At 38.4% G+C, this 13903-nt stretch overlaps 1 protein-coding gene across 1 annotated transcript in view; it reads left to right on the top strand.

Annotated features, from left to right (window-relative positions):
* The window catches only part of MLIP (muscular LMNA interacting protein), a gene marked incomplete at its 5' end in the record, with an annotated part of 69720 nt that overhangs the window by 21604 nt on the left and 34213 nt on the right, over positions 1–13903 (top strand). The window contains 5 exons of the mRNA XM_050893972.1: positions 2212–2277; positions 2360–2443; positions 2539–2598; positions 4304–4348; positions 8808–8852. Coding sequence (XP_050749929.1) covers positions 2212–2277; positions 2360–2443; positions 2539–2598; positions 4304–4348; positions 8808–8852 — 300 coding nt within the window. The remainder of the gene's footprint in view (positions 1–2211; positions 2278–2359; positions 2444–2538; positions 2599–4303; positions 4349–8807; positions 8853–13903) is intronic.

Below are 13903 nucleotides of genomic sequence, written 5' to 3'. Positions count from 1 at the left end.
GTTCTTTTGTCAATGAAGGCTCCAAAATGCAAAGATATTTGGGTACCCAATTTCTACTGAAACTGATAGATGTTTGGTACTTAAATTATCCAGAGTCTTGGGTCTGAACAGAGGCTTGTGGATGTGGCTGTAGTTCCTCTAGAAAGATTCCTCAGTATCTTCTGGGTAGTTGTTTCTTACCCTTGATTGTGTTCACCCTCTCCCACTGCTCTGGTGAAGTGACTATGAAACAGAAACATATATTTTTTCCTAACGATTACTTTATTATGTTCATTACCCTACTGATTTCTTGAGAGTTTTGAGAAGCTTAGCAATTTCTCCATTCCAAACCCATGACTGATTAAAATTTGTTTTTCCTAACTCACATTCAGACTCATCTTCTCTCTACAACAGGCTGCTTTGGCAATCCTGTTGGATTGGCCCCAATGGGTACTGGAATGACTATTCTACTTCATTTTATCACTTCATTTTATGTTTACCGGGAGGATGTACCCTCAGCTGAAGCTGAACTGAGGACACAGTACTCGAGTGTAGTGCTGAGCCCCCTTTTGCTGAGCCCTCCTCTTCGGCAGGACTGTCTGTTGATATGAGAATTTAGCTGGATAACAGTGATGAGATAGCAGAGATGCGAAAGACTATTTATCTTGTAATCTTCTGTCTTGGAATAAGATTACACTAATTTCTGTATGTCAAAAATAATCATTCTTTTACTTTTTTCCTTTTGAACTACAACTACTCTAAGGCCAACAGGTTTGTCTAGAGCTGGAGGGGAGGGAAGAAATGTGTTTGGAAAGAAACTACTCTTCATTTTTTCTTACTGTACTTTCTGATAGAAGACATGGTGTTCCATAAATGTGCTTCTGTGCAGGATCATTTGTGGATGGTATGAAAATAATATTAAAAGTAAATTGTCATTAACTTTTCAGTTCTGCATACATAGATGTATGCTTCCAGTAGCTGGGCAAGGAGAGAAAAAAAAATTGTACTCAGCAAAATTAAATTCAGAAATAATTACTTAAGTATATGTTTATTTTCTTTTTTTTAAAGATTCTGCCATTTTCCTCCCAGCTTCATGTATGTCTTCTGTGACTGGCAGCCCTGATACTCACCTTACTGGCATCAGTCCATTCCCACAGAATCCCACATGAAAAAGTGTTTTACAGGAATGCTCTTTTTTTCTCTTATTATAGTTTATTTTTTGCAAATAACTAGCAAAATGAAACTTCAGAAAAACATAGTGTGTTAAACAAAACATCCACAAACCCTGCAGGTCCCTCCCCTGTAGTCCAGCTTCATGCATCAGCAGGCTTCCAGAGTAATTTTTGGTCTCGGCAAGGAGTCTATTTGAAAATCGCTTCAAAGTAAAACTGGGTGATGGCAGTGAAAGCGTGCCTCGCAGACTCTGGATGAAGATGAAAAGAGAACTGAGCACTGGAGTTTGGCTTTTGAGGGTGTTTTGTTAGTTTCCTGATAAAGCGGGGGGATCAGCAAACTGATTCCCATTGTTCTCAAACCTGCTCCAAGTACAGGTGTAGGAAAGCAGGAGGTATATCCAAGCACAAGAAGTTTGTGTTTTGTTTTGGAGAGGTTGCACACCTGCTTAGACCAGCTGTGTTTTAGTGTGGTATCACATATGTATAGTGCATATTTCACTCTATACAATTCTGATTTTGGACTAAAATCCAAAAATGTCGAGCACTGTTTTTGTTGCAATGTGGAATCACCACCCTCTTTAAACAGGAGGCACTTTTTAACAAAAATGTCTCCTGGAGGAAAAGAAAGGGCCTCCTGCGTGCTTGGACCCCTGCCTTGTCCGCCTGCTTACAGCCGGTGGCGTTCCTCCGATGGTGCATGGCAGACAGCTCCCCGACGCCTCTGTGGCACAGGATGCCCATTTGCTGCGTTACATTCACTGCAAAGGAGGGGGGAGTTGTTGAAGGAAAAGGCAATTTAAACTGGTAGTTTCTGATCTCTAAAAGTAGAGACAATTCACCTAGCTCTCTCCCTCTCTGCAACTCCCCCCCCCCCAATTCAGAATCAGAAGTTGGTAACCTAAAGAACCTTACTAGGCCTGTAATTCCTTCTTTTTCCACCTTTCCATGGTGAAATGAAAAGTGCCATATTTGGAAACACAGTATTGCAAAAAGTGTATGTTTGCTTGATTTTTAAAATTTTGAACTCAGTGTCACACCAAAATCTTTTGAATTGTAGGCATTAGAAGAGCCAACCAAGACTGCTAGTGTTACTGAAGGCACTGATTTGGACACCCATTCAGAGGTAGTGCTGTTATATTTCTTTCAAATCTCTATTTGAAAACAAAAAGCAAAGGTTAACTGAGTGATGTGTCCTCCTTTTTCAGATGTGCTCCCCTGCCCAGCTCAGACAACAAACAGAAGAGCTGTGTGCTGTCATTGATCAAGTCCTGCAGGACCCGTTGACTATGGTAACCCATCAGTGTGTGGGGCTGACTTTTTATCTTCCTTTCCTTTTGTCTCTTGTCATTGATAAGTCTGTTCTCTGTTGAAAATCATTTTCCAGCGCCGATGTGAATCTTCTCCAAGTTTCCTGCAGATGAGCACGGAGTCAGATGTTGGCAAGGTAGGTGAATAAGCCCAAATGCTTTTTCTAGGTAGACATAAAGCAAACAAAATCACAACAGTAAAGCCTATGGCAACAGAAAGCTTCAGTTAAGAGATGTGACATCAGTAGAATTGTCTGGTGATTTGAAAGACATGGAAGGAGAACTGTAGCCCTGGAGTCAGTGCAGTCTTTGTTGCAGGATGCTTTCCTGAAGTCAGAAGGAGTTATATTATGAGAAAGAAGCTGTTTGTTAAGGTTTCAGAGGCTAGGATCCACAAGAAAGAAATCCTTCATACCTTGCCTTCCATATTGCAGGGTCTCTGGCCGTCTCTCAGATTTCATCCCATCTATGGGTCCTTACTACAGAGCAGCCAATGTTTCTAGCTTCAGTGACTGGAAACATCTTTCAGAACAATTTTTTTTTCATATTCATTATTTGTTTTCAAATAATAGGATAATTAAATTAATATGTAGACTTGCTCTTAAGTGGTGATTTCCTTTCAACTCTGGCCTCTCACAGGAGGGGGATGTCTGCCACATCCATTTACCCTGGATAACTCAGAAACAGGTAGTGAGAGGCAGGAATAACTTTCTATACTGGTGTTAAACTTCTGGTTTCACTATGTTGTATTGGTGTGCCTTATGGGCTCAGAAAGATGAATAACCAAGAGAGGGGGGTCCTGTATTCAGTTTGCCCCAGGTAAATTTAAGTTGGTATTACTAGCTACAGGGAAGTGAAAATGGCAGAAATCCAACCGGAAACAGGAGGAAAGGGATTTTTGGCAGAGGAACACATCAAAAAGTTGATGCATTCAAAATATCCTGCACAATGTCCAGTCCACCATGCAAAAATAGGGCATGGAACTAGCATTCCTGAGTGGGTATATTAAATATACACTTCAAATTTCACTTCCATTTTTGAAATTTCTTCTGTGAACTAGCATGCAGTGGTGAATCAGGCTTCAGGCAGCTGAAAGGTAGAAACAGGATAGTAGCCAAAACAGCAGGCAGAGACTCTTATTGAGGAAATGTTTTCCAATGCCTGCACTGAATCCGAATTAGTTAAAATTTTACTACTAAGTTGGACTTTTGAGCTATAGCATCCAAAACCTACTTCCTTGGGCAACTGAGAATTGAGCCTTGACCAAATGGAAGGCATCTGTTAGCAGTCATGAAACCAAATAAAGGGGGCAAAAGGTGAGTTTAACAGGATGCAGCATAGGGACCAAGCTAAAGATTGTGAGGACCTCAGAATGAGAAAGCAAAGTGCTTAAACTGAGGGTAAAAGAGAGTCATAGACAGGAAGGAAAAAGGAGTATATGTTATGAGTAAATGCCTTAGAAATAGAATGGATTAGTCAGAGGAAAGCAAGTTCTTGCAGATGAGAACATGGAAAGACGGTGTTTCAGGTTATTTTGCGAGTAAATGTAACACATTTCATGAGACAACCACACCTGTGGCTGTCTACTAATGAGCATTTTGTTGTGGGAGTTCCTAGAGATAACTTAAAAGCCAGCTTGAATAGAGCAGGATCAATGTTTTTGAGCAGTAAAAATGAAATACTTTAATATACCTTATTGTCCTGTATCTCACGAATCTTTATGGAAAACTGAAGTTTTCTTGAATTTGAGCAATTAATAACTTGTTGCAATGATGAAAATCTCTCTAAGTTACTCCTCAAAGTAACTCTTTGCTCTTAATATAACTATTTATTTTGTATAAGGTGTCAACAACACTGCAGAGAGCAGCTGGGCGTGAAACAAGATATGTAAGTACTTTTATAATTACTCTATATTTTGCATGCAGAAATGTCTAATTTATCTAATCTTGCTACCATATTAGGTGAGTCTGCAAGTAGCAGACACAGGCATCTACTCATGACACGAGGTGTTGTCGCTAGTACAGAGAAGTGATACTCGCTTAGAGCATTGGCAATTGAGACTTGAGATGTCTTCCCACTGCTGTAAATCCATCATGGCTGGAATATCCACAGTGCAGTGTCTACTGATTATTTTACCTGTGTGAATATGATATTCAAATTAATTTATTCACACACTTTGTTGTTGTTTGCTTTGAGCGTTGGGTAAAAGCTCAGATATTTGGCAAACAGACTGTTAGGGGTGCTGAAGGGTTTGTTTGTTTGTACTCAACCTGCACTGTAGGGGACTTGCTTTGGTAGAAGTCCTTTGGTTCTTGCCTATCCATCAGAATTTGAGATTGACCCAAACTTTTCCTTCCAAGGTATAGAGCTGGCTGAAAACCCACAGTTTAACCTTAGATGAATAGAAGCTGTTTTGTCACATATACACACGTTCCAACATATAAAGAAAATCTCTGTATTGAGTCATCAGTTCAATTATTGAAACATTAAACCCAATTAAAATTTTAATTCTCACTAGCACAGTTACTGCAGGTTCCATATTCTACTTACAACTCATCTAGTCATGTGGTGAGAAATCTCTGCTTACTGTTCATCATTCAGCATTTCTATTGAACCTCAAATCAAAGCACTGCTGGCAAAGCAATAGAGGCCTGCCAGTTTTATGCCAGTGCAATGCTTGACTGATAATTCTGTTTTACTTCTTGAATGTGGCGGTATGCATATTTTATTGCATACTGTGATTTTTACTTGACAGTTCGTGCTGGCTCATACTAATTAGAAATGATATTGGAGGAGAGCTTTTTAATTAAATAAAAAAGTGTGTTTCAGAGGTAGTCTGTGAGAACAGAGTATATTTAATACCACTCCAGTGCAGATCTCCAGCTCCCAAAACTGTGGCTGACATATACCATAAATTCAGGCATCCAACTTACATGCCTAGGGATACAGTTAGGGTTTCTTTGCTAGCATAGAAAATCGCCCTTGCAAACTCTTCCTTCCCAGTCTTCCCTAGAACTTTCTGGATAAATGAAACAAATCAATATTTAAAAATATGTTTGGGAATAACACAGAGGATTATTGGTAGGCTAAACTTTCCTATAAATTGTACAAGCTTCTTGAATTTTTTGTGTCAAAAAACATACCGTGATCTCCTGGCTGTGCTGTGGTGGCTGAACTTGGTGGGTCCAGGCTCTCCTGGACTCTGGCATCGCTGCACTCTGCAGCAGAGTCTCCTGAGGGATGAGCCAGGTGTCCCTAACAGACTCCATACGTCACAGCTCTTTCCCCCTCTCCTGCTCTGCTTCCTCGGTGGGACATACAAAGGCTATTTCTGTCCCAGCTAATAAACCAGGTGGTGGCTTGTCCTCTGGCCCTTAGGGCCAGGGCACACTGAGGTGGTTTTCCATAGAGTTGTCTTCTCTTCCTCTTCCCCTTCCACTTCCCTCTCTTCAAAGTGAGCCCCCCAGCCCAGCACAAGACCCAGGGTGGCCTCATCCCTTCAGCTCACTGAGAGCAGCATGCTCCATACTGCCACACAGACCATGATGGAGAATTGTCTGGAAGAGTGGTAGTTTGTGTGGACCAAAGCATGCAAGGGAGCGTGCTAACCATTAATTGGAAAGGACCTGTTCATGAGCCTCTGTGTGTGCTGACTTTTGTTCACTAAAGGAGATATAGTCCAGGGGCCAACATTTCTTCATAGTAGGTACAAGAGGTCTGTTTCGAAACAAGGTGCCTACTTTGAGCCAATCTAACAGTGTCTCCGGTAGAAATCAGGAACTGAGTATTGTACAGACGCTTGTTATCACAATATCAAATTGTGAGTTCCCCCAGGAGGTCTGTGGTGTCTCATGTGAGCTGTCTTGGAGTAATGATTTTCAGCCATCCTTTTTTCACAAATCTTTTTTTCTTTTAGAAGTAGGCTTTTAGTTTATGCAACTGAATTAATTTTACTAGAAAGAATTAAAATGGTAATTTAGCAATATAATTTTCTTAATCTTTTTGTATTCATGATGTCTGATATTGAGATGCTTGTCAAAATGTTGCTTTGAGGGTGTTTTTGGTTGAAAGAAAGGCTTTAATTTGTTTATGAGCCAGGGATAAGAAAATCTGTCATCATGCTAAAGTATTATTTATAAACACACACATATATAAATGTATATGTATGCACACATGATAATATTACTAATTACTTCAATAGCTTATACGGAGTAGCAGACTATAAAAATATGTTGAAATAGCCTGCCATTTAACAATTAAAATGGCATAGATTTGCCTTGGCCTCAATTACTTTTTGTCTTCTCATGTACTTCAGAAACTTTTAAGGATGTAAAGGATTGTACAAATAGCAAGAAAGTATATACAAAGTATGGAAAAATGTCTGACTTCAGTGAAATTACAGCAGTTTGCACCAGCTGACAACAAAGTACTACAGTTGTCATTTAACAACTTTTTAACCTGGATGGTCTTTGATATGATCCCATTCACCATTTTATAATAGTGCATCTCTGTTGGCTTTAGGGGTGATACTGCTGATTTGTAATAATACTAATATAATAATATAATCATTCTCTCAATAAATTACTTTTATGGCTATTGAGTGCCCTAATGTATAGACTTAGTCATTGTGTTTCCATATAATTACTGTCACCAATGAAAGCTTTCTTAACTTTAATTTCAAGTTCTAGCAAATTTATAGTTTTGTCATTTAGGTCACTTAATTTCTAATGATTAATTGGAATAATTACTTTGCATATTATTGACATTTTTGCTCTTCTTGACAGTTCTATTCTAAAAAAAATCTTTTTAATGTGTTATAGACATGACACACTAGTGAAAAAATGAGAGAACATGAAACAGCTAAAAATGAACACAGACATGCAGAAATAAATAGTGCTTTTATTTGTTGTCTGCTGTGCTTATGTACATTTCAGGTAACCCCTTTGAAATGAGATTTATTCTTAATTTGCACCACTGAAGTGAGAGAATTGAATTCCAGCCCAGTTGTATCTGTAGATCATTCTGAAGTGCTTTAATGTCTTTAAGGTCACAATGAGAGTGGTCATCACACTTGGTTAATGGTATGAAAGAGAGTCCCTGGTATGTAAGTAACCACTAGTAAAAACTCTAGTTTACTCTGTCAAGGGCAGAAGATTTACTTCTTGTAGATTTAGTGCTAAATCACAGCTGTCCCTGTGTGGGTGGTAAGGTTTCCTCCACCAGTGGCTGTGTTTAGAGATGTGAGTGCTCTCAGTGAGGAGCACAGTCCTGCACCATGACTCGTGGTGATGCTGTTCTCACCACCAATGCAAGAGTAGAGCCAACAGGTCCACAGAGTGATTAAACATCTCTATTTAGCACTTGGGAGACCACATCTGGAGTTCTGTGGCCAAATCTCTGCAAGGTCTTTGTCACAGGAGAACAAAGGAAGAGCGTGTTCTTCCCTCTCCAGACGTGCTGGAATTGCTTTTCTGCTTGAAATGGTGAGAGGAGCATATGGCTGACTTGATAAAAATCCAACTGTAGTGGTCCTTCTGCAGAGGGTACAGGCTGTAATGGCACTGATTTGTCTTCTGCTACAGCTATAACATCTAACCATTGTATCTAGTCCTTTTTTTATCACCATACTGAAGAATATTCACATTTTAGAATCTCAAGGTCTCCAAATCACACCTACATCAAGGAAGAGCATGTTATCTGTACAGAAACACTGTGTTATCCAGTGGAACTCCTACAGAGCTTGAAGGAGTTGATTGGAGGGATCAATGCAGCAGAAATTCTGAGTCTCACCACTGCGTGGGCAAATAAGCATGTGGCACATGACTGTTTCACATACATACACAAATACTTTTCATTCATCACATTTACCCTTGACCTGGAAAATAGGGCTTCTGCTGTGCAATGTATACTCAGAAAAAAAAAAAGTAATGCTTGAGTAGGATTATTCTGGTTTTCATAATGTAAAGTCAGAAGGAAGAGAAGGTTAGACCGAGCTCCCAACACAATTAGTGTTAATAACATCGATGCTGCAAATTAACAGACAATGGCAGGCTCAGAAATGTCAGAATTTATGTTTTGAGATTAGATCAAGATGAGAAAGTGAAATTTTGTTGCACTTGGAAAAAAGTATCCCCAAAATTTTAACAACAGGAATTTATATTTGATTATACCTAGAAATACACTGGAAGTGACAATATTTTAACTTCTTTTACCAATTACATGTCACTGCATCAGTGGTAAAAGCTTCTGTACCTAAGCATACTGCTGTCCATGGATTTTTCTTCTGTCATTCCTATAATCACTATGATATTGTATATAATACTGTATATATTTACCTTTTTTGCAGGCCAACCTTTACAAATCGGCACCTATGGTAACAGAGAGTCAGCTGGTATGTATTGCACAGCTGTGATACGCTGTTTTTCAAAATTTGCACAAGCACAAAATCTAAAGTAATTATTATTTACTTTCTTAGTCCTTTGAAAGAAGCTGCAGTCAATATCCTCCTACAAAGCTGCATTGCTTCTACAGACCTGCATTGCTTTCTTCTGTACTGAATACACATCTGTTTTAAGTAACTGTAAATCCTGACACTGCTTGTAAACCCATGAACCAAACGACAGACTAGAGAGTCTTGCTGAATCGTGAGGTGTATGACAACTATAGAGTCTACTGCTGGTTCTTGGACTCTTTTTATATTCCACTTCTACAATTTGGTTATATGCAACAATGTTCTGGCATCTATTTTCCTCTTACATGCTGATTTAAATCAAAGCTGGCTTAACTAGTGAAAAGCAAGGGTAAAATCAAATAAAGAAAGGGAGATTATGTATCAGATGTTCATTTTAGCTCTGATCACAATTTAGTCCTGTTGGAGCCAAACTTTCTGAAGAAGAGTCAGAAGAGATGTCATGGAGCCTGTCCAAGTGACAGTGACCACTAATGAATGCTTAGGGGAAAAACGAGATGTGGATGGGAAATTTTCCCCATTTTATTTCAGCTAATGGAATTTTAGGGACTTCCTGAATCATTTTCTTCTGTTTAGTAATCTTTGACCACTTCTTTCATGATTTTTTCCAGTTACTGTTTGAATCTTGTTATACTTTGGTCTCTACAACTTTCTGTGGCAATAAGGTTTACTTTTTAATTATGCATTGTGTGAAATAGTACTTTATTTCTTTGTTTTAAACCTACTACTTGACCTCAGTTCTTGTACTGAAACAGCAAATAATTGTTCTTTCTTCACTTCCTAGATAATAGTAATGATTTTCTAGGTATTAACCATAATACCCTATCAGTCACCTCTTTTTCATACAGAGAAGTCAAAAATGCTTGGGCACTCTTTGAGAAGTATGGATACTGTCCCATATCTTTGATGATCCTTGATGTGCTTTTCTATATCTTTTAAAGATTTCTGTTTTTGAGATTGTGAGACTAAAACCATAAACTGCTCTTGTCTAGCTCTGAACACAGCACTTCCTATTTACATGATGATGTGATAAGTTTCTTTATTGTTATTTCTACTCCTTTCTTAACAATTCCTAGTAATTCATTTAGTTGTTCTTACTTGTATTGAGCAGTAAGCCAATGTTTGCATAGAGCTGTATACAATAAATCCAAGATATATTTCCTGAGTAGTGAGAGGTAGTTTCTGAGCTAACTAGTTCATCACTGCATGTGTAACTTTAGGACGTAGTTTAGTTTTTCCCTGTGAAATGTATCAATGTTGAATTCAGTTAAGTTTCACCTGCCTTTTTATCATTCATTCACTCAGGATCATAAGATCTCTCTGCAACTCCTTGCACTGATATTTTGTTTTTACTCCCCTGAATGATTTAGTATTACTAGCAAACTTTGTCACCTTACTAGCCACTCTTTTCTAGCCGATCTACATCCATAATTCAAAGCCCAGATTCCAGAGCACATCTCTGAGGAACTCTTTTTCTTCCCTCCACTGTGAAATTTGAACATTTATTCCAACCTTTTCCTTCCTATCTTTTAACTGGTCCATAGGAAATATTCTCTTTTACTCCGTAGCAGTTTCATTTCCTTACTAGACCCTGCTGAAAGACCTTCACCAAAGCCTTTGGAAATCCACTTGCAGCATGGCTGCACATTCACTGAACTTTATAATCTGCGATGCAGCCTCATTTTATTATCCCTGGTCATGCATTTAGGGACCCGATGGGAAAAAAACCCAAACACTGAGCCTCACATAAGATGGTCTGCTGATTCTCACTTGATTTCATCTAATGTGTGTTCCTAGATGCCAAAAGATTCTCATGTTGCTAGTTTAAACATAACCTACATCTGCCCTATCAGCCAGCTTTCTTGCATCACTCTTTAAAATAACTGTAAAAGATTTATCTGGCATGAGTGCCCTTTCAAAAGCCATTCCCTATTATTTGTCCAAATATATACTAATTCTGTTCTTTAGTATAATTTGTTGCTACTACTTTGCACAGCTTGAAATGTCACACATAGTGATTTGTGATTCCTGGTCCCCTTCAGGATCCTGTAGTAAAACCTGCCCCAATGTTGCCACTTCTTATTCTTCTGGTGCTGATTATGTCTGAAGGAGTACGTTAAATACCACAATTCATAGTGTGGCAATTTCACACTGGAATTGCTTTACAACTTTATTTATTCCTTGCACTTTATTTGCTCATTTTATTGATTTGTTTTCAAATCTGTCTTATTGACACTGTACTCGAGACAGTTCCTCCAAATTGTTTCTTTTCCAGTGTGAGAACCTCTCTAAGTCTTCCTGTGAGGAAAGCTCAAGTGAGGAATTAATTTTCAGCCTTGGTCTCCTCTTCTTCATGCATCTTTTTTATGTCTTGATTATATCTACTGGTCCCATAGACTTTTAGTTGTAAGTAAATTTAGCAAGTTTTTTTCTCAGTCTTTCTTGGCCTAATATGTGACATTTTTATATTATGGGCTAGATTTTCTTTTTTTTTTTTTTTCCCCTCCTCTCTTTTTTTTCTCTAGACTGTATTTGAATACAACTTTCTGTCTTTGGAGCCTTTTCCTTATTCCTTTTTTCACTTCTTTGCACTGCTCTTTGAACATCCCAGTATTTATTGATCTCTTAAAGTCTTCTTATAAGCTGATGCACAGCTTCTCTGAAACATTACTGTCTTAAGCAGTATTCTGGTCACTTATAACCATTTCATCCTTTTGGCAGCTCCTTTGATTTTTTTCTCTCTTTTTATAACTATTTTAATTATTTAACTATATATTTTATTTCACTTGTTTTAAATTGCGATCACTACAGTGGAATTCTTGTGGGTGTTTTTCATTCAGAGAGCAATGCTGTCTCTGAGCACACTGTGATCTCTATTCATGAATGATTCTTGAGTAGTAACATTTTGACTTAGAAATTTTGCAGGATTTATGATTCAGCTAATTACTTCTCCTCTTGTGAAGTCTCTGACTAGCTATACCAGGGACCGATTATTTATGGTGACCCGAAATGTTGTATCTGTACCTCTCAACTATATGACTTTTATCCAATGGACAGGCGAAGCATTGGCTATGCCACTATGACTCTTGTCAACAGATTTACTACTCTTTTAAAAGATGACTATGAATGACTCATGATAACTAAGTGCAAAGCCATACCCAGCACAACACCACTACACACAATATTGCCAATATCATTAACTAGAACATTTTTCTTCTTTATATATTAAGCAAATAAGACAAAATTTACGTGGGACCAGTCTTGCATACCTTGGTACCATTTTCCTAGGGTTTTTTGGTTCAGACATTTTAATGTTGCAACAGTCATTCACGGTTTTTGAGTGTGCAATGCAAGGATTTATCAAAATGTATTTATATACAAAAATAGTAGAAGAGGAGTCATATATATTTGGAGCAAATACAGAATGGTATTTCTGTATTTTGTGAGCAGGTTTAAATGATAGTAACAGAAAGAACACAGTGCAGTTTCTTGCATGAAAAGGATTGTGGATAGGAATTGTAGGGACTTGAGGCTGGACAGAAGATAAGTTCAAGCATTTGAAGAAAGAAAAGCATTAGAGAAAAATAGATAACAATCCTTATGGTCTGGTCCAGGAGTTACAGCTGGAGTGTTTCAGTTAATATCTAGACATATTTCTATGGCTTAGTTTGTTCTGGGGTATTTTAGATGTGACTTGGCAGCTTGAAGTATTTTTTCTCTAATTAATTCATTTTGAAGCACATGTATTACTGAGGTTCCTGTATTTCCTACATTGAAAGCTGTTGAGCCCAAAGCTCCATGAAATGAATTAAACCATGGTTGAGAATATGACACCTCAAGAATTATGGCGTGATTGCTTTAAAGTAAAATAATACTAAATTCAGCATCTTTTAAGACCCACTTCAGGTCAGAATGACATCAAATATAGCATAGTTGTCAGGTCCAACATAAAATCAGGGGTGTCATGGGTGCATCTGTTCACCTAAAATGATTTCACGGCCTTTGAGCACTGATGAGTGACTTCTGGAAGACAGTCCTTGCCATGGGTCTATATCCATACTTTCTCAAGCACTAAATTTCAGGCACTGCTGAAGTGAAATATGTCTGTTATACTGAGGCGGGGTCCGTACAGAGCCATCACACAACAAAGTAGGAAATGAAAGAGATTCATGATATACCAAAGGAAAATGTGAGTGAAGGGAACCTAAACGTGCTAAAAGAGTTTCCTAAAGAAAAGGAAGGAAGCAGAGAGGGAAGCAGAGAGCAGCATCAGTGCTAAGGGCTTGCTTGCCCTTATCCCCCTCCCTGTCACCAGCCTGGGCAGTAAGCAGCACCTGGGCAAACCTGCTCCCTTTTCTGGTCCCAAATTTGCAAACTTGCTCCTCTGCTGGTCCCAGAACAGCAACAGAGATGAGTGCCTCCTTCACACTACTCTTACTGTGGGTCTGTCCCTTTTCTCCAGCTGTTGAGGAGAAGACTCATCCCTATACTGTGAGTAGAATGGAAAAGGACTAAATCCGCTGATTTTAGTTTTGGCTTAGTTTAGCACAGAGTCAGTGGAAATCATAATACAGTGTAGTGTCAGACATCTTGTTGAAAATTCAGTTATTTCTTGAAATGCAAATATTTCAGTATGAACAAAAATAAAGACAACTTGAATTTCAAACAGGTGACTGTCCTTGTTCTCTGTGCTGTGGTACAAGACCTGCTGCTGCTTCAGCATGGAGGTGGAGAAAATAATTATCCTTCCTTCCTAGGCTTTTCAGTGATGTGAATGATTTACTATTTAGCTGGAGGAAGAGGAAATCCTTTTAACCACAGTTAAAGTACTAAAGGAGAACTTCATTGCAGACTGATGCACTGGCTGGAATGTTTTATTGCATTTTTGCAAGTGTAAGGTCTCTACAAGGGAAAATAAAAATAAATTAATGTGTTCAATAACATATTTCCCTTTGTGAAGACTAATTTGTGGC

Source organism: Gymnogyps californianus, chromosome 3 (assembly GCF_018139145.2).
Source record: "Gymnogyps californianus isolate 813 chromosome 3, ASM1813914v2, whole genome shotgun sequence".
Taxonomy (NCBI): domain Eukaryota; kingdom Metazoa; phylum Chordata; class Aves; order Accipitriformes; family Cathartidae; genus Gymnogyps; species Gymnogyps californianus.
Note: the sequence above shows the minus strand (reverse complement) of the source record. Positions and strands in the feature narration are given on the sequence as shown.